Source organism: Podarcis bocagei (genome assembly GCF_964188305.1).
Source record: "Podarcis bocagei genome assembly, chromosome: 10".
Lineage (NCBI taxonomy): Eukaryota > Metazoa > Chordata > Lepidosauria > Squamata > Lacertidae > Podarcis > Podarcis bocagei.
Window position 1 is genome coordinate 21,222,691 of NC_138135.1, and position 22,102 is coordinate 21,244,792.

The 22,102-nt window shown below is 40.6% G+C and overlaps 1 protein-coding gene across 13 annotated transcripts in view; it reads right to left on the reverse strand.

The window, feature by feature from the left end:
* Nucleotides 1–22,102, reverse strand: part of ERC1 (ELKS/RAB6-interacting/CAST family member 1) — a 163,253-nt gene that overhangs the window by 56,420 nt on the left and 84,731 nt on the right. For 7 of the 13 annotated variants that reach the window (XM_081209886.1, XM_081209876.1, XM_081209882.1 and 4 more), the window contains one exon: nucleotides 12,207–12,367. In XM_081209886.1, coding sequence (XP_081066012.1) covers nucleotides 12,207–12,367 — 161 coding nt within the window. Of the gene's footprint in view, nucleotides 1–12,206; nucleotides 12,368–17,501; nucleotides 17,556–22,102 lie in introns of all 13 variants that reach the window. The other 6 variants (XM_081209879.1, XM_081209874.1, XM_081209883.1 and 3 more) reach the window with 1 other exon arrangement.

Here is a 22,102-nt window from a genome sequence, read left to right on the forward strand (position 1 = left end):
CATTGCTTCCAGCTCCCCAGTGAACCAAGGAGTTTTCTGAGCTCTGCAAGAAGGAAGAGGATGCTTAAAAAGAGGTTGGCTCCATTACGTGGGCCCTCTGTACTCTACAGATTGGCGAGGATGTTGGCAGAACCACAGCCTTATCCCTTGGAAGCTCCTGTCACCTCAGTCAGGAGAAATCCACCAGGATCCATTAATTTTTGAGGAGCTGACCATTCTACTAGGCTTCCTGCTCCTGCAGAGTTACTATTTTCTCTTCTTCCTGCCTGCCTTTGTATAAACCCTGCAGACCAGTACTGCTGCTGATACAATATATCTGCAATTATTCATTTCTAGTAGACTGTTGAACAGGCCACCTGGCAAGGGCTCATGACAGACAATGGCAACCCCTCTTCCCTGACCACTTGGTCTATGCTGCTACATCACTGAGAAACCTGGTAGACATAACTGTACAAAACAGACACCAGCTCCTTCTTCCACCCGTGTCTCAGTGATGCAAACCAGATCAGTGTGATTAACTGGGATCAAGTCCTGCATGAGAACTTGACCTGTAATTCAAAAGCAAGATGTGTGGACTCAATTGGGAACTGATATGGCTAACTCGGGCACCTTGGTGGGGCAGCAGACTGGATGAAGGGAAAGCCCCTGTATGTCTGTTCCTCTGTCCCTCATCTGACTAGTCAAATGGCCATCATAACTTCTTACTTAAATGCTCTGAATATGTGTTTCAACCTCCTTCCATTCTTCATCAATAATTATACTCTGCTCTAAAGTTAACTTTGCATATTAGTATATCTTTCCCACATTTTTATTTGTGAACTACCAGAATACCACCCTATTTTTTCACGCTCCCCTACTCCATTTCTTCAAAAGAGGGCTGTAATTTAAAGACTGGCTATAATAAAAGCAGAGGAGCAATGCACCCCTGTCAGCTTCAAAGCAAAACAACGAGCTTCATGCTACAGTGAAACACTCTGCCCTAAAGCATTTTGTTTTCTTGGGAAGGCGGAAGCCTTCATTTTCAAGCTACAACAGAATAAAAGGTCAGAATATGATCCATGGGAATTTATAGTTGTTAACTACAATAATGATAGTATGTATATATATTAAAACAGAAATAATCACAAATCCAACAAATGGTTGCTGCCAGAATCAAAACCAATAGTGTATACAAATGCATTCTAGCCAGTCAACTTCCATTGTTCCAAATTTGGCAGCTTTACCCAAATCTACAACACTTTGCTGAAGCCCCTAATCTAGGAGAACTTGAGTGTTTCACATTACAACAAATGTAATTTTGCTCCCACAATATCAGTATTCTTGTGACATTTTGAACACTATTATACTAAACCATCTCATATCAAATCCTGTGATACAAGGTATTGTACAAAATACAATGGATCTCACTTCAACAGCAGAAAAAGAAGCAGGGCAACCAGAATGGTGTGGGCATGCCCCACCCATCAACACAAAAGAGGCATACATTAGCCACATCCATGCTTGCTCACAAAGGTAAGATATTTGCATCTCTCTGTTCAGAGCAGAAGGAAAGGTGGGTATCCAATTCTGGTATCTAATGAAATGTGGCCCTAATTAAAGGGGGGGTTTCAATGTAAAAGTCACCAAGCCAGTGTAAAGATGAACTGAGCAGGAAGAATAAACAGACTCTCATGCATTGTGGATTTTTGAGGGGTATTTACTGATACCTTTCCTAGAGACTGCAGGTGGTACTAGCTGGCACCCTGGCACTGTGGGTGATCTCTGCATATAGATTTTGACCTATTATTCTTAAAATACAACTTTTAACCAAGACTTGGAGACACACACACGCACAAAAAAAATAAATAAATCAAAAATCGTGTACTATAAAAGGTTTTTTGATTCACACTATATGAAATGAATACTCTTAGATGAAAAAGAATGCACAGAACTCTCTGAATTAGTTCCCTCCCCCCCTCTGCAGTTGCAGGGTATCAGTATACCTGGGTTGGAAACAAAGCAGGAGTTGATCTTAGTTTAGTCCACATCTCAGGTGAATTAGCACACTTATATGAACAATAATATTAAGTCAAATTCAAGCAATGGAGCTACATCTATTTACATGAGGGATTCTTTGACCTATGATTTCTTCCAAGGGTAAAAAGCAAGCAAAACAACATCTGAAGAGGGTGTAACAGACGAAACAGCTTTTGAAACATCACTATACATTCCGTTTCTCCCATTGCAGAAATATTAGTCATACATTCCATGTTGTAAAGAAGCTATAAGCTACAGTGGTCAAGACCACTAAAGTGAAGCCTTGGAGTGAAGTTTCTTGAAGTGATTTGCGTTGTAAATAGAGAGTTAACCGATTATTAGTATCTGCAGGCTACTTCATTTTTGGACAAATGCAAACCAAATAAATTTGGTAGCTCTATACCAAACAACCTTTAATCTTCCAGAAGATGACCTCCAGCTCTACATTAAATACTGCTGATTTTGAGCTTTACCTGCAGGATGGAATTTATGCTTCCCTTCTTTTTTACCCCATGCTGTTGATTTCCCCATGTGCTATAGATAAGCCTTGCTTGGTGTCCCTCTTAGACTATGCCATTCTCTGTCTGCTGTTTGGAGTAGCAGGTATCAACTTGGGAATTGTTACTGCAAGTGTCTAGAAGGCTACATTTCAAGGCTAAATTTGCACACGACATTCCAAAATAGGAAGCCATATATGTATAAAACTGAAGCTGAAAACTTGCAAAGCATTCTACAAAGAAGTAATTATGACACAAAAATCTTTGTATAAACCAATTCAATCACAATACAAGGAAAAAGATAGTTGAGAAACTATATACAGTGGTACCTCGGGTTACATACGCTTCAGGTTACAGACTCCATTAACTCAGAAATAGTACCTCGGGTTAAGAACTTTGCTTCAGGGTGAGAACAGAAATCGCACGGCGGCAGCAGTGGGAGGCCCCATTAGCTAAAGTGGGGCTTCAGGTTAAGAACAGTTTCAGGTTAAAAACGGACCTCCGGAACGAATTAAGTACGTAACCAGAGGTACCACTGTAGTTTAAAAAAAAAAACAGAAACAGAATGAATTCCTCCCAGTCATTCATAAAATAGAAATCCAAAAACTTCAAAGCTTTAAAGAGTTAGTAAAGCATATAATTCCTGGAATAAGGCAAATGGCTTGTTGGTTTTCTGCCTAACTAGTATTCACTTCAAGGTACTTCTCAGAACAAATTGATTCATAAACAAAAGATTCTATAAAACCCAAACACAGTGTAGATATTTTGGAAAAAGTAGTATCAACAGTTTTCAGCCATAAATATTTACAAATCATTCCAGCAAACAACTGCCCAAGTATCTCTCTGTGCAGTCTAGACTCAAACAATAGCTTCCAATTCTAGCAGCCAAAGGCTGCAAGGTCAGCATAGTACTTCCTCCTGCTGCTCTGGTTGCTTAGCTTCAAGGTATCTGCTGGCAGAGTCAGAGGTCAAGTCTGAGGGACACTGAAAGGGCAGATACAACAAGCCACAGGATAGAAACCTGTAATAGGATACTTCCTTCTTGATACTTCACAAGGTCCATGCATCTTTCTGCAGTTGAACAAGTGTGGAGCAATATGAGATGATTGTGGTGGGGAGAAAGCCATAAAATACTGGATCCCTAATAAAGTACCAACTACCGTATTTTTTGCACCATAACACTCACTTTTTTCCTCCTAGAAAGTAAGGGGAAATGTCTGTGCGTGTTATGGAGCGAATGCCTGTGGGTGGCGGGGGGGATCTGCTGCAGTCGTGAGCAGAGGATCCATGGTTCCCCTTCCTTCCCTCCTCCGTGGTTACAAAGCATGGATCCACATGGATCCTCAGGATTTTTGCATCGGGCTACTCCAAACTCATTGTCAGATCACATGTCTGTGGCCACAGCATGAACCACAAAAATCATATATCCACTATTTCGTTTAGAATATTTTTTTTCTTGTTTTCCTCCTCTAAAAACTACGTGCGTGTTATGGTCTGTTGCGTGTTATAGAGCGAAAAATACGGTACTCAGCAAGATGCTATCTTGCATAAAAAACCAAGTTTCAAAATTTACAATTTTAAAGAATGCAAACTGTAAATTATAAATCTGTAGTAGATAGGTAGCCGTGTTGGTCTGCCATAGTCAAAATAAAAAAATTCCTTCCAGTAGCACCTTAAAGACCAACTAAGTTAGTTCTTGGTATGAGCTTTCGTGTGCATGCACACTTCTTCAGATACACACGAAAGCTCATACCAAGAACTAACTTAGTTGGTCTTTAAGGTGCTACTGGAAGGAATTTTTTTTATTATAAATCTGTATTTTTACTAAAATGGAAACTGGACTGGTAGATACATTGAAAAGTACAGATTCTAATTTCCCCCCTCATGCATGATATTTTAATGTTTGCCTTGTCATGCTGCTGCTGCTGCTGCTCATAAAACTGTATTTTCATGCAAAATGTATCCTTTGGAGTTTGTAGCAAGCCAGCCTAATCTTTCCAGGTGTGTTATGCCACCTACCATAAATTATTATAGTACACAACACACCCTTAATAATCCAAACAAAAGCTAATGAACTTCTACATTAACACCAGAAAGAATGTCTAACTCACAAAATAATTTGGAATGAACTCTGAAAGTGCACATGGTATATAAGCTCCTCGTTCTCGTCTCCAAGTCACATTACCCCTTTAAAAATAATGATGACTTACATATCACAGGGCACTATATGAGCAGAACAACCGCTGGGATTTCCCTCTTTACATTTTTAACTAAGTTAATGTCTTCTGGGTAGGATTTAGAACTGCTCAAAGATACTATTGTTCACAGTACATTAAATCCACAATATAGACTAGTAAGATAGAATACTATTCTAACTTGGAACGTCTATTAAACAACAGAGTGACTATACTTAATGAAATATGCAGTAAACTAACACGATTTATATGCATCAATGTTTTGCTATGAACATTTATGAACGGGGAAATGACACCCTGAGGAACTGGTGATGCTTTTTATTTCAAAAGAAAGCAAAACATGCATAGTTTGGTGAAACCAAACAAGGTCCATGTAGATCCCAAAAGTTGCAAATTAAAGGGATGAATTATTTATTTTGCCAGTAATGATTACAGGCATCTGTACATGAAATCTGTGGAAATAAAGTGTTGATCTTAGATTGAATAAAGGAACACTGATTCATCTTAACAACATATGCAGATAGAAATCAAAAGTGACTTATAGTCATCCCCCTTTAATAAACTGGACTGACTTGTATGTAACAGTCAGGAAATTTCACAGGAGGAGAGAGAAGGATGAAGAAACTATAAATGTAACTGACCTTGCTTACAATTAGCACAAGTGTGGGGACCCCTATTCAGCCTGAGGGCCACTTTACCTTGTGGGCCATCTTACAGGGGCCGCATACAGTGGTGCATGAAACTAGAGGCAAAATGTAGGTGAAGCCAGTGCCAAAAGTTGGCAGAGCAACGGGTATGCCTCTTACCTTTGTACAGTTGCCTGTATGATTGGGGCTGAGGATGGAGAGAAGCAGTCCCCCCCCCCCCCGGGAGTATGCAGAATACCCCTAAACATTTTGTGAATCTTTGTACTTTTGTCCATTTACTGTATTTATTTTTCCTGATTTGAACTATAAAATCATGATTTTCTTGAGTCAAAATGAGAGTACCCCTAAACATTTTTTTTGAAAAAAAGTACTGGAGAGAAGAATAAGTAGATGTTCCTTCCTTCCCTCCATAAACAAAAGAGCAATGTAAGACTGCTAACAGCACTCCGCTAGCTCTCAGTGAACAAGATGGTATGTAAGGGTATTCTGGAACCCAGGTGTTCAGGGGTATATACACAACAGTTTTGAACTGGGCCCAGTAGCATATGGGCAGCCAGTGCAGATGTTTTAACAGAAGCATCATATGTTGCAAGCTATCTGCCCACATCAACAGTCTAACTTGTGGACTAGGCTAAGGGCAGTTCTACAGAGCGAAATTGCAGTAATCCAGTCTTGAGGTTACCAATGAATGGACAACTGTGGCCAAGATAAACTGATTCAGATACAGCCATAGCCAATATACCAGACAAAGATGGTAAAAAGCACCCCTAACTGGAGCACAGGCATCTGGACTATTTTCCAGAAATGGGACCTGCCTTTTCCCAATCCTCATCCTCCCTCTGTCAGCTAAAAGGCAAAATTTATGTTCCACATCGGGGGTGGGGGTGGGAGAAAGGGAATAAGAGGTATGACCCAGCTGCCAGAGAAGTTAACTATTCAGGATTGAGCTGAAATAGGTAAAGCAAAAGGAAGAACCTGGTTGATTGCTGAGGTTTAAAAATGTACATGCAAATACAGTTTCAGACTCCCAAACGAATCACTTTTTCCCAAAAGCTCCTTTCTATACGAAGGTTGGCATAAAGAGGAGAACATGTGCCCACCCAGAGTGAACTCTTCAGACCTCCAGCAACAGTACCAAACGTAGTATCCCAGCACTCTAATGCAAAAATAAATGCTTCCATGCAGATGGGATTTTTCAAGTAGATTTCTGTAAGCATTTTATAATCTAATAATATGAGAGGAAAAATGACCCTGAAGTTGTGTAAACCTGACTGGAATGCAGACATCTGTTCTGGTTAAAATGTTTCCTGACTAGGGTCCTCCATCCCACTTTAAATATTTATAGTTTTTAACTAGATTAAAACATTATAAGAGGGGTTTTATTCTCAACAACCTGCGACTGGAATTGATGTGCCAGCTTTTTCCAGCATCGCTCTAAAGTGAGAACCCAGTTTTACCAGCACCGCCCCACTGTTCATGTACACCCTTGTAGAAAATAGTTCCAGAAAGGAGACTGGGAGGGAAAGGAGAGAGAGAGAGAGAGAGAGAGAGAGAGAGAGAGAGAGAGACTCCCCTGAAATGGTATGGAAACAAGAATATAGTGTAGTTAAATCCTCAGGAAGTGATTGGCAGAAAGAACCTCCTTTCCCCACTCCTCCCTACAACATTAACAGCCTGAGCAATTACTGAGTGGAACAAACCCCTTTAACACCACCTGGTGCACTTTTTCAGCCGTTGGTCTTGCTCCCAAGCCTGTCATGGCTCATTTAGATAGTATAGTGCATTCTCTCTATAGGACTATTCTCAGGGACCATGGAGTTCAAAACATAATGAGATACAGAGATTTTTATCATGAAGTGTAGTATAACGTAACTGTGAGCCACAGTACTCGAGAGTTTAGTATCTGAGAGCTGCTTGGAACAGAAATCCTTTTTTGGGGGGGGGACTAGGTGGAGTACAAAAACAAATGATCTGGATTAAATATGTACACATTACTAACAGCTAAAGAAAAATGTGTTGGAGAGAAATCTGTCCAGGTTGATGAAAGGAGGTCTTATTTACAGGCACTTTATTTAAAAACCACATCTCCATATTTACCATTAACACTATATCGTTTCATATTCACAGCGCAGCTGCCCTAAACTATAATAATAGCTGGTTAAATTGTCACTGGCCTGATTTGTACAACAAGGCAAGCCAAAATATGTTTTTACCAGGACCTCACAATCATGCTGCCCCCAGTAGAAGAGCTTGCAGCTGCCCTGCTCTTCTTGGTTAACTCAGCATGGCAAGGCAGCTGAGCCAAGGTTTGGCTTGGCATGTCACCCAACCTGAGCTTGTGGCAAAGCTCTCTGCTCCCTAACCACGAGCCGTAGCCAAGAACAAACCTGGGATACAGCTCACAGTTAAGGAGCAGAGAGTGTAACCACAAGCCCACATTCAGACAACATACCAAGTCAACCCATGGCTTAGCTGCCATGTCGCACAAAACTAAAAGAACCAGGGATGAACAAAGAAGTCTCAGTCTCCTTCTCAGAAGCCCACACAGTCACACTAAGCCATAGTTTGGCATAGTGTTATGTGTAAACAGGGCCACTGTTGCGTACAATATATATATATATATATATATATATATATATATATATATATATATATATATATATATATATATATGCTTTCGTAGATTTTCACGGGTACAGGAATGTAGGTTTTGGTGTCTTCGGGTGTCTTCCCGTGTAAGAGTTGGGGTGTCTAGGCGACGTTTCGACGAGGTCTCACTCGTCATCTTCAGGCTGGTCGCCTAGACACCCCAACTCTTACACGGGAAGACACCCGAAGACACCAAAACCTACATATATATATATATATATATATATATATATATATATATATATATATATATATATATTACAAAACACCTACCATTTCATAATGTCCCAATCTCAACAGCATGGAACTCTAATGATTAATTTTTTGTTGGAGAAATGCAACAGTAAGTAGCTTCAAAAGGCAAGTGTTAAACTGGGAAAACCACATATCAGTATTCACTTCTCAAATTAAGCAATGTGTGAACGAAGTTGGGGTTTTCAATACAGTATTTCATAGTTCTTTAAAACTGAGATATAATGTATCAGAAGTGCAAGTTTCTATGTTTTAAAATGGTAACCCTCTTAGTATCTGAATATGCAAAATATAAAGATACAGAGACTGGCAACTGTGCAAGCCATCCATTTGCTAAGACTTATACCTTATTGATCAAGCCTTCATTTGTGAAGTATTAAATTATTTCTAGACAGCAAAAAATAATAATAAAATGCTTAGAATCATAGAGTTGGAAATGACCACCATGGTCATCTAGCCCAACCCCTGCAATGCAGGAATCATTTTTCCAACATGGGGTTCAAATACACAACCATGAGAGTCAGAGCCTCATGTTCTACTGACTGAGCTATCCAGCAGCTGGAGGCTTGAAATGTAAAAACAAAGAGAACAGAAGTAACTCCAAGAAAAGAAGTGGTTTGAAATGCAGGCAAAAGTGCAGAGAGCAAGTGAACAATATATTTTCTGACTTTTACAGGTTAACTTGCATGAACAAGAAAAGCTTTGATGTAATCAAATGTGGTTGTGGTTACTGGAGTACTGTGGGCACTTGTGGCTACTCAGATCTATTTCAAAAGGTATGCAGTACTTCCCATTCCTACAGTGTAATTCAGAATCTCTTCAAATCAACATACAAAAAATGACCTACACAAGTTGATGTGAATTTAAGGGGCAGTACCTTTCCAACCAATGAAAAATCATACTTGTGGTACAGTGGGGAAGGCTTAATGAGTAGCCACCCATTCACCATGCTTACTTTCTTTACTCTCTGATTGCTGGTCAGCAATCCCACTGGATGGTGCTTCCCACTGGAGCAATTAGGTAGGGACAAGAATCTGTAGCCTTGCCAGGAGAAGGGACCGCTTGTCTCCCCCACAAGCAAGAAAAACATGCAATCTCTTGATCCCAGTCTGAAAGAAAATGCAGGAACTGCACCTTTTGCACAGAGGAGAACAATAATTTACAAGGAACATATGAAGAAACCAGCCATAACAATGAAGAGACAGGTAGAAACTAACCCAGGAGGTCCTATGTACAGGGTTGGCGGAAGCGGTAAACTAAAAGCAATTACAAGTTAAGCACTGGCCCCAGAATGAAGGGTGGGTGTAAGTACAGTGGTGCCTCGCAAGACGAAATTAATTCGTTCCGCGAGTTTTGTCGTCTTGCAATTTTTTTCGTCTTGTGAAGCACGGTGTCGGGAAAGTTTTGGAAAAGCTTCAAAAATCACCAAAGTCTTTAAAAACCTCAAAAAAGGCTACCACACCGCGTTCTATGAGTTGCTCCTCGAAGTCAAGTCGCAACTGTATGAACGGTGTTAAGAAAAAGGAAACAAACTTGCAAGATGTTTCCGTCTTGCGAAGCAAGCCCATAGGGAAAATCGTCTTGCGAAGCAGCTCAAAAAACAAAAAAACGAGTTTTTTGTCTTGCGAGGCATTCGTCTTGCGAGGTACCACTGTAACTGCATCAAGAACAATTACAGCCTCACCCGTTATTCTAGACCCGCTACCAATTTTAGTTTGAAACAAAATTGATTCATTTATTCCCTACCCATACAGCATTTTTATCTCCTTGCTCAGGGTTGATTAAAAGAAGCCAAACATATATTCTTCCCACCCACTGTCAAGGGGGCTTCCCAGCCAAAGGAATGCACATGACTATTTATTGTCAAAGATAACACTTAGAATCGCTTCTCCAGCTCTGGTTATCTACACACACCAATCTAACGGCTAGGCAGTTATTCCCAGGTCTAGGCTCTATGGAGCAGTTGCAGCAACAGGAGACCACTCCCCCTTCACCAATTTATATACCTTTCCCTCACGGGCTACGTGCATGCAGCCAGAGACTGCACCTGTGTGTAAACTTCCTCTGCTCATCACCTTTCAATTACCTTCTGGTTCTGGGATACAGTGGTGCAGGAAAGGATGGGAGAGCACCTGATCCTTCATTTGCCTGACTTGTTTCTTCCTCCTCTTCTCTCTACCCATCCTGTGTTCCACCCTCCAGCTTTGAGGCTGACCCTTCCTCTGACTATTGCCTCCTGGCCGGTACGGGTCCCTACACACCACTGCCCCTCTCTCCCAAGTTGGACTCCAGCTCCCCTTCCCCTGGTGCACACTCATCAGCATCCTGCCAGTTCTTGACACTCACGCCAACCCTTCTACCCCAAAGTCAGAGAAGTGTTTTGTTATGGACTGCAACACCCCAGCAAACTGCACCTCTGATTACTCTAAACTTCCATACTACACAAGAACCAAGTTGAAACCCAGTAAGTGTATTTAATGTGTCATTCTCACTGGTATAGGTTAGGAAACTCATCCATAGATATTGCTCATTCCAATACATAACATTTTTAATACATTCTAGTGCAAAGGGCCAAGAAACAGAAAAACACACATTTATAATTTCTCAGCAACACAACCACGTTCAGTTGCACCCACAATGAGTACCAGCCCAGACTGAAATATTTAAACGTTTCTGAGATGTTTTTGGCTTAGGCTTTGGGAAGTGTTGAGACTTAGTTTTTAGTTTCAGCTATTTCCCAACAGTAACTAACTAGTTAACAACAGGTTTTCAATGAAGAGACATGGTTTCAGTGAATGCTCCAAAGCTCCAAGTTCAAAAACATTCCAGGATATACAACACAGCATGCATATATGTATACATTTTAATGAGGTTTGGCAGAGCAGTTTGGCAGACAAATACATTGCTAGAGGACTGATTATAAGACATATCTCATGTTGCTTTGGATTCCTGCGTTAGGGTCTCCCCTTCCCCCTCACAAACCAGCTCTCAAAGCAGGCAAATTTATAGTGCAACAGTATTTTTTTATTAAAAAACTTTTAAAGAAAAGCAGACTCTTAGTGTCCTAGTGCCAGGTATCAGGTTGCTGAATATAATATTCATAATATAAAGTAATTCATGCTCCATCTCTAAGACCCTCCAAACCATTTTCCCATTGTGCACAAACTGTTCTTTTCTATCTTAATTTCTCTCCCTCTCCTACCACCCCTAAAATAAAATAAAAGGCAATGATGTTAACAGGAAAGCTGAATATAAATAATGGCTCGCAAAACCAAAATCACTGTTAACTCTGCCAATAAAAATGTTCCTTCTCTTCAGGGATGGCTAAACAACTAAAAGTGCCTCTAATGATCTGCTGGCAGCGCTTGCCAACGCAGCTCTAAATAGATAACTGCCACTCTGAAGACTGCTAAGTACTCACTTCCAAGTAAATCAGTGGAACTTGCTTATAAGTATTTAGGAATTAACGAGCAAATTTAAAATGGAAAATCCAATAGAATCTTACATTCTCTCCTTCCTTAGCTCCAATATGGTGTTTGTCCCCATTCACAAAAACCCATCACTCCTCCTAATTAGAGTTTGTGCCTTAAATGCATTTACCTTGTCTCCACGTCAATGTGATAATTTAATTCAAGTATCTTCCACTGTAATTTGGGGGGGGGGGGTTGGGTTTGCAAACGTGCCTGAGTGCCAATACAAATAGTAGGATCCATTTATAGGAATGCACTTGAATGCATGAGGTGTTATGTGATGGTGGCTGGGGTGGGAGGAGGAAGCCAGGTTTCTGTAAGATTCTCCTATATTCCTAAACACATTTAGACTACACCATCCATTCTTTTAAAGTGGAGAAAAGAAGCAATGACTCCTGTGATAAAGGAACACTTTCAAACAGAAATTAATATAAGACCTGGAAGACAGAGTAAAGGCCTGAAAGAAATATTACAACATACTTCATCTCCAGGACCTCCTCCAAATGTTTCCTCCTCTCAGCCCGCAAGTTGGTCAAGTGGGTTTCCTTCTCAGCCAGAGATTGTTGGGTAGAGGACAGCTTTGCTTTCATAGATTCCAGCTCTTGTTTTACTTTCTCCATAGCCATCATCAACTCTTCCACCTAAGGAGTTTGTGAATGATAAAAGAGGAAGCAGAATGTATGCAATTAAAAAATATATCTTTGCAATGCACCAGAGCTACTGAATAATTTGGGGGGGGGGGAGATATCTCAAGTGATATGTTCAGCCTTGCATTTACTATTTCCCTGAATTTTACATTAATGTTTGCAATGTAATTGTAATGTTTACAATTAATGTTGTTATTACAAAGTAGAGACAGGCAAATCTTATAACTTAAGTCGCACTGGTAGTGAGTATTTGTGTTCTGTCTTTATGCTTATATGAGAATTTACACGTTACATCACAAAAAATGTTAACTACAGACCAATAATTCTTAATTTCAACATTATCACAATACTTTAATAAACATCACAAGACAACATACATCAAGTAACTTTTCAGTATGTATTACAAGAACTTGAACAGAACCCTTTTCCTCATGATTTGTCTAAGTCACATGAATAGCTGAAGTAGAAGTTATTAGGTACCATTTGATCAACCAGTTTCTGCCTTCAAAGCTAGAGCTCTGTTACTAACACCCTACTTGCCTGTACTAAAAAGCAGCATTAGTTTGGGGCAGCACGAAAACAAACTTCCTCCCAAAGCCCAATATTAATATTATATAATTATAGGTACAGAAGATATTGATATATTCCTTTACATGATGTGTTGCCTTAATCTCCTTGTCCCCCAAAACAAATGACATTCCACAAGTTGAGAAAAAAATTCTTAAAAGAAAAACAGAACAGCTTTTTTGGGGGGGATGGAGGGAGGTGTCCATAAATTACTGAGAATTCTTTCCAAGTAGAACACAAAGCTGAATCTCGTTTGGAGACAGAAAGTACAAACTGGAGCTGGGGATTAAATATGTACTTTAATTGCCGAAGTTGCATAGCACAGCGAAGAAGTACATTATGTGAAGTGCCCAGGACATCCAGATGGTTTCCTTAAAATCACAAGCTAATAAACCTTTACAGAGATACAAAAAAGGAAAAAGGAAAAAGAATTATAGATTCACTAAAGGTCCAGTATTTCTAAGGAAGTGTTAGGATGCTTTAGATGCTGTCAAATATTACAGCCAATACATTTTTTTCCCAACTGCTTCTGTCCTAAGATACAGAACACCCAGTTTCCACATCACTATTGAAGAACAAGTAAGCCAAGAACAAACCTTGGTAACAGCTCACAGTTGGTTTGAAGAGAAACAAACCATAAGACTAGGTTTGGAGATTACTACTTGCCAGATTCTGGTTTATTTCCTGGCAGTGTTGCAGCAGCAAGGGCAGAGGAAGAGAGGAGCAAGAATTTTCAGTAGTGTGAACTAGTACATTTCGTATTCACATTTAACTATAGTTTTTAACTAATGTGTGAACCAAGACAAAGAAACCAATGCCTGTGTTACCCCAGGGCTCTCCAGCTCCTTCCAGTCAACGCTTGTAGGATCATATAGTAACTCGGTACCTTGGGGCAATAGCAGGGACAGGCTAGAGCAGGATGGTCCAACACCCTTTAGGCCTTTTTGGCAGGCCTTGGCAACATTTGATGTCCCACTTCCTTGCAGCCATTGTGCTGCCTTGAGTAAGCAAGGTGTTGGGCTTTGAGAAGGAGGCATGAGGGCTCTGACAGGGTCCTAGAGTCTTCCTGTCTCCTCTCCGAAGCCTAATTAGAGCTTTCCCAGCTTTGGGAAGGAGACGAGAGCGCTCTAGTGCCTCCTTCAAAAAGCTCAGTGCCTCGCTTACTGGCTTTGGGAAAGCAGCAAGAGGGTTGTGTATGTTTCTGTATCAAAGTATGGCCTTGCACGCCCCACCCTGCATGTGGCAAGGCAGTGTGCGGCCCGTGGGTTCTCTGTTGAAGGACTCTTGCGGCCCACTTGTTATGAAAAGGTGGGCCACCTTGGGCTAGAGTATTAGGAGTAATTCAGAGCAGAACTTCAGTCAATTTTAAAAGGCATATTTAAGTTTCTTATTAGACATTTTGAACAATACAATTAAAGTGACATTCAAATGAAAGAAGGGGGAGGGGAATTGGTTAAGGTGTTTTGACCATATAAGTTCAAAATGCAAATATACTGGACTGTCAACTACAATGTGTGTGTGTGTGTGTGTGTGTGTGTGTGTGTGTGTGTGTACACACACACCAGACAAGCAGTTTTAATCAGAAAAGAGAATCTGCAGGGGTTGGTTTTTAAAAAAAGAAAGAAAAGAAAAACACCTTCCATAAGCACATATATTTCTAGCTAATTGATGCTCTATTACCAATATTAAAGTATAAGCAAGTGAGTGGCCTAATCCCACTACAATATCTCCCACTTCCTTGACTGGATTGTGTAAGAGAAATAACAGCAGCTCAAGCATCAACAATGGTTGAAAAGACACCAGAAGGCAAATATTTGTAACACTAGACCAAAGAATTTTGATTTTATGGATCACTGCACAGCAGTTTAGAGCCAATCAGAAGCTGAAATACTTTTTGTATTTTCCCCAGAGTACAGGGCGTTGGGAGTATTAACATAGAGAAACATAGGAAACAATATAGAGAGAGGAGGACTGGCATTCAGCAGCAAAATAGTAACATGCAGAAAGCAATAAAGTAAAATGCACAAAAGGTATAAAAAGGAAATGTTAAAACAAGCATACTTCCTCGTCATGGGCCTTAGAAAAGAACTGCCTTACTTCAGTAATACAGAACGTATCACCAAGACATACATGATATGAGAGCTTTTACCTCAGGTTTCACCCTTTCTAACGTACATGAAGTACAGTATGACCAGTTTGGTCTTTTACCATCAAAATATATGTGGTCCAGGGTCCAGAACCCATCACAGAACATTCACTCTGCTGGAAGTAATGTACAAGGAACCAACAAGTGATTTAGGCAGACCTAAGGTTTAATGGGCCATCACTTGGCAAAGAGAAGGTCCTTCATAAGGAAGGAAATATTCACTGAGAAATTTACATTTCATTAACACAGGATGGAAAGATCAAAGTGATTATTTGGTTGATACAGAAATTATGTCTGCCTACACATGGAATAAAATACAGAATATCTAATAAAGAATATCTAAATAGGGCAAATAAGGCAATTTCCTTTATAATTAGATCTTTTTTTATTTAAGGAGAAATAGGTCATTTTTTAAAACAGACTCTCTCATGCAAAGAGAAGTATGTTATCAATGCAAACTTCAGAGTGGGATAATATGACAATATAAATGCCCTTGCTCCTATGTGAACCATAAAGGAGCTAAATTCCTTTTCTGAATAAAAAGAGGAAACCATTCTTCAACTCTGCCTAAGTTGCCAGACCTGAAGAGGAGAACTAGCAGCTGTAGCTTGTTAAGAGTGCTAGAAAAATGAAGGAAGCCATGCAAATAACAAACAGAGCCTTGCTGGCATGGGAGAAGTGTTCCTGAGAAGGAAAAGGAGTTGTTCTGTGGTCTTCTAATCCACGAGATATTTGAACCAGGCCATGGGAAAACGAGGAACTAAACAACTGAATGTCTGGCTTTTGCAAGGGCCTACATATTGGCACCAAACATTGTAACCAGTAGGAGAACTGTTTTCAATCCCTTCCGGCATCTGGACCACTAGTTTGATGAAGCTGCCCTGTGGCTAAAGCAGCAGCTTATTTTACTCTTTAACAGTGAAATGTTTACTTAAGTTATAATCACTTCTCTGTGTGAAGATGGCAGCTCAACATGAAGTAGATTGCCTGACTTGTGGGCGAGTTTAACTGGCGAACTGAAAGCCCACTGGAAAGCTTCAAAATATTTCCCACTATTAACTTGCATTAGCTCCTGGGTACAAACTTCAGAAATGCTTGGTAAAAATGCACTGGAAAAAATAGAAATGTGTCAAGCCACAGTACTGTATTCCAAAAGTGAATCCCTGCTTTAAAAAAGCAAGCTGATTCCAGGTATTGAACCCCGTTTTCTAGTATGTTTTGGCTCATTTTGCCAATTTCCAATAAGGAAGTAACTCAGCTTAAACGGCTTCCAAAGAAGAGACGGTAAGCCCCTTCTGTTTATTCAGAATTCTTGAAAGGGAGGGGTCTCCCCATTTCCCCCACTAGCATTCAGAACAGTCACTGGATGCAGGAGAGGCTTTAGGAACTGCCTTGCTCCATGCTTTTAGGGAAGGGGACATTGCTCTTTGGTAGAGCACATATTTCACCAGCAGAACATCCCAGGTTCATTCCTTGGCATTCCCAATTAAAAGGGGCAGGTAGCAGGTGATGTCACAGTAGCCAATATTGGTTTAGATGGATGTATATTAAGACCTGGTTGGTAGAAGGCACTGACCTATGTTCCTGTGAAAGGACACAGGAGCAAGAGCTGCCACCATTATCCCACACTCACTTTTCTAAATTGCTTGGCTTTTATCACATTTATATTCCAACTTTCCTCCAAGGAGCTAAAGATGGCATACAGTACATGTTTCTTTTCGTTCCCATTTTATCCTCACAAAAGGTAAAAAGGTAAATGACCCTGTGAGGTAGGTTAGTCTGAGAGACAACTGGCCCAAGGTTACCCAATGAGTTTCATGGCTGATTTGAACCCTGGTCTCACAAGCCCTATTCCAACACCTACATCACACAAAATCTTCATTTGCCCTGGAAACTGATCTGCCCCAACTTGGCAAAATCTTAGTTGATAATGGATAAAACCAAGAATTAATATCAGAGCTGTAAACTTTTAAAGGCTATATAGGCTCTGGTGTTCAGCCCTGGAAAACTGTACCTGGCCTCATTTTCTCATCATAACCTTTGAAACTAACCCTACATATCGTCTTCCATTTACTATCTATGTGACAAGTTTGGGCTGCAAAGTAATATAAAGAGCCATTCTTAGCGATGGCTCCTCAACAATGGAAAGCTCTTGCCCTAAAGCTCAAGTTACAGCATTTGCTGTAACTGATGCAAGAGCAATTTCAGTTACAATTTGATGGCTTGGGATAGGTAGAATTTTAATATTGGAGCCACTCCAAGCTGCTGCATCAGAGCACAACATATCCTCCCAACAGTCACAATAACAGGGATGTCAAGATAGCAAGGCCATAGGGTTACACAGGGCTAGCTTGTAGAAAGATTATTTTTGGACAGACAGTGGGGAATGTAAACAGAAATGAGACTTCTTCGTACCTTTAGCAATTTACAGTCTAAATGATTGGTCTTGTGCATTCTTTCATCTGATAGCTTCAACAGGCAACAAGAAGCAGAATGGTGGAAAACAGTAAATTGAAGAAAGAGGGGAAAGCATGCAATTAAAATCAGAAAGAGCAATTAAAGAGTTTAAGTAGTACCAACATGCAGAGAGCAATTCAAATCTAGGACTGGTAACACTTTTAATACATTAAAGGATTCGTCAGACTCTATAAACAAAAACAGAGGTGCACATCACCACAATTTTCACTTTTTGCTTCTCACACAATTTTCTGTTTCTCACACAACTTTTAAACACATGGAAAAATTAGAACCCTTGCAGTGAAAATATGGGAATAGTGCATTCTTAAAAGCAAGCAAGCAAGCAAACACCTCACTTGCAAACTTTTGATGCAATTACAACACAAAGAACATGATACAGCTATTACTGAGCAGTGCTAGTGGCTGCATTAAGGGAACCTATGATCCTCCAGATGTTGCCAGACTCCCAACTCTCCTCACCTCCCAGGCTTAAGCAGCATGGCCAACGGTTAGCAATAATGGGAGTTGTAGTACATCGTCATCCAGGAGTACCACAGGTTCCACATCTCTACACTAAATATTGATTTAGCTTAACTGTGATTTGTTTGCAGTCCAGACCCATGCCACCCAAACTACTAACTGAAACGATTACTTGAAGAAGGGGGTTTGAGAGTCCTGGCTTGCATTAGTCACTGCTTGCTGCTATATCTAATCCGAGTTCATTTTGGTATTCTGCTCCATATGATCTTTTGGCTACAGAGGTACGAGACAAGAGCACTTAGAATCCGAAATTGGTCACAAGGATAGGAGATTCTTGCTGGTGCTTACCAGACCTGCCCCTTTCCCTTCCTGGCAACAGACCCCATTCCCCACCTATCTAATGCTCCACAACAAACTTTCAAGAAGAAAAGGGGAAAACAGGTTATTATACGAATATTTATCTGGGAGAGCTGAACCACAACTTTGCTCTTACAACCCATCCCTATTTTTTTAAGGAAATTTCCCCACAACAGCTTCAAAAGATATACACATAGGAGGCATGACCATGAAGGAAAGAAGATGGCTGCTTAAACTCTAAGCTCTGCTCCAAGGCCCAGAAAAACAGCTTAAAGCAAAACAAACAAACCCTCAAAGCTTTAAGAAAGGAGAGGGTAACACAAAAAGATTCAGAAAAGGTGAAAACAAAAGACCTCACTCAATTCTTCCCCTTCTGAGACAGAAGGCTCACTTCAAGAATGCACTAATGCAGGCTACAGCCAAGATAGCACCACCCTCTTCCTTGCTGGAGAAAGAAAATGGTAACAATATCTTAAGAAAATAATTTCCAGCACAAGTAAATTAATAATAATAATAATAATAATAATAATAATAATAATAATAATAATAATAATAATAGCAGCCTGCCCATCATAAAGGAGCTTATTAAAAATACTTTAAAACTTAACCTGAGGCTTATCTCCATAACTTATAAAAACAGCCCAGTTATGGTGATGCGGGATCTGGCTTCCAAAACACTGAAAAAAATAAAATATCTATGTGCTTGCACAATTAAACTGCAAGAAGGTAAAGGTACCCCTGACTGTTAGGTCCAGTTGCGGACGACTCTGGGGCTGCACTCTCATCTTGCTCTATAGGCCAAGGGAGCTGGCGTACAGCTTCCGGGTCATGTCGCCAGCATGACTAAGCTGCTTCTAGTGAACCAGAGCAGTGCCGTTTACCTTCCCGCCGGAGCGGTACTTATTTATCTACTTGCACTTGACGTGCTTTTGAACTGCTAGGTGGGCAGGAGCTGGGACCGAACAACGGGAGCTCACCCCATTGCAGGGATATGAACTGTCGACCTTCCGATCAGCAAGACCTAGGCTCTGTGGTTTAGACCACAGCGCCACCCGCATCACTTTCTTTACCCTTCCCCATTTCCTTGACTCCCATCCACCCAGCCCACTCCTCCCAAGCCCCCTTCCTAACATCCCAACCCTTATCTCCCACTTCTGCACCCCATTCAGCTCTCCCCTATCCCCCCCCCCCGTCTTGCAAAGGAAGGATTTACATTTTTTTCTATCCTTCAGGCCATACTATGCACCATATTAAACTACACCAACCCCTTTAATTCCGAAATAAGGACATCTCCCAAAGCGGAAATGTTTGTTCTCCAGCCAAAACCAAACAAAGTTGTAATGTGAAGTGGGTGACAACAGAGCCCAGATATCTTTAACTCTTACATTATGCTTTATAACCCCCCCTTGTTTTATATTACATGCAGAATGTTTAGAATATTTGTAAGCCTTTGACCAATTTCCCCCTGCCACGGTTGGCAGGATCAGAAGTCTTCCCAACCACCAGACCAAACATATCAGTTGGAAAAATGTGTTACTCTGACTAGAGGTCAGAGATTTGTTCATTATATATTATAATTTACTAATTGTTAGGAGCCCAAAAGGGAAAACTTTAACATGCCTCAAATAAAAAGGTAAAGGGAACCCTGACCGTTAGGTCTAGTCACGGATGACTCTAGGGTTGGGCCGCTCATCTCGCTTTACTGGCCGAGGGAGCCAGCATACAGCTTCCGGGTCATGTGGCCAGCATGACTAAGCCGCTTTCTGGCGAACCAGAGCAGCACACAGAAACGCTGTTTACCTTCCCGCTGGAGCGGTACCTATTTATCTACTTGCACTTTGACGTGCTTTTGAACTGCTAGGTTGGCAGGAGCAGGGACCGAGCAACGGGAGCTCACCCTGTTGCGGGGATTCAAACCGCCAATCTTCTGATCAGCAAGCCCTAAGCTCTGTAGTTTAACCCACAGCGCCACCCGCATTGTTGTGTATATGCATTATAATAATAATTTGTGGGCATGGCTTCATTAAAACCCACCTTTCATGAGTTTGGACTGAGAAAGGCAAAAATGAGAGTACCCACCACCTGTAGCTTTATCTACAGGCAAGGAACCTTGACTTGACCATGCATACATGAACCCTGCTGTACAGTACACTAATAAATCTATAGTTAAGAACAGTCTTGCCTATGTTCTATGTGAGAATTTCATTGCAGGTGATGGTGGTGGTGCAAGTGTGCTTGAAGAGAAACCATGAGATGATGTTACACCTGCTGTGCTAAAAAAACAATTCTGAAACATTTACTAAGCTTGTCTAGTGGATGAAATGCAATCTAGTACATATGGTGCAATAGAGACAAGGGACTAGAGAATCAATAGTGAAGGAAACACTCTAGTAAGTGCATAAAGAAAACCATTTACTGTCTGTTCTTGCAGTTACATTTAAGTATTTGCTCTATTGGTACACCAATACCATGCATTATTCTTTAAAACAGAGAGTACTTGAGTACTTACCACTAAAAAAGAAGCAGTTGCCTTAGCGCACTGGCCATCACACCTTGGAAATCTGTCCTCTGATATAATTTGTCATCACAGAGGTGAGCATAGCCCCGCCCCGCCCCCTAGTAATAAGATTATTATGTATTTATTGGTGTCAAAATGATTGTTTCCCCCAAAGAACTGCTCTAGTACACTTTCAGAAGGAAGCAAACACTGTTTTGAAAGTCCTGCGATAAACCACTACATTATATTTTTGCTTGGGTACCTTCCCACAAACTCACTATTTCAAAGCACAAGCACTTGAGATGCTAGTGGTAGTCCTTCTGTGCTACAGTGTTCCTGTGCTGTTTGTCCTCCAAAAGAGCAATGGCCAACAAGGAACTCCAAGCTGTCAACACTTGAGATCAAAATGGTTTGTGGAAACAGCAGAGAGGAGGAGGGTGCTGCATCATGTGAGATCCTGAAGGACAGCCATGGAAGCCGCGGCAAAATGCTGCATATGTCTGCTGAAGTAACATGGAAGGAAGCACATGGACGTTGCTGCTCATTGCTCTAATGTACAGAAACTCGTTATATGCTGTACAGTGGCTGTTGAAAGGGCACAAATGGTGATGATCACCACCACCACCACAACAGAAGACCATGAAATTATATTAACTATGAATAGATGAGTCATCCTGAGAAGAGTCAGATTGGCTGCCGATACCTGATGTGGAGAAATGGGCAACCTTGAGTATGTCTTGTGCAATATTTAACAAGGTGGCAGAGATCAGTCCAATATTACAGACACAGGATTTTGTCTTATGCTGTGCTGTGGTTGGTGGGAATGCAGGACAGAGTCTTCATGGTTGCACACTCACTGTGGAATGCCCTTCCCTCAGAACGCTTATCAGATTCCTTCTTTATTATCCTTTTGCCAAGTGGTAAGGTCCACCCTTTTCCTTCATGCCTTTGATATTGTTTGATCTTCTCCCATTGTTTGGTTTTTAAGCTGCTTGGTTTTGTTGTCAATTCTGTTCATGCTTTCTCTGCTACATGGTTATTTTATTTAATCACTTTTTTGCTGTTTCCTTTTATTGTTCTTTTTCTTTGTTGTATGCTGCTTTGAGCACCCTATTTTGAGTAAGAAACTAGCTCATAGATTGTTAATAAAATAATATCCTTTTAAAATAAGTATAAGTAGCACTGCCATTTCTAATGATTAAATGTTTTCCCCAAAGAGATTAAG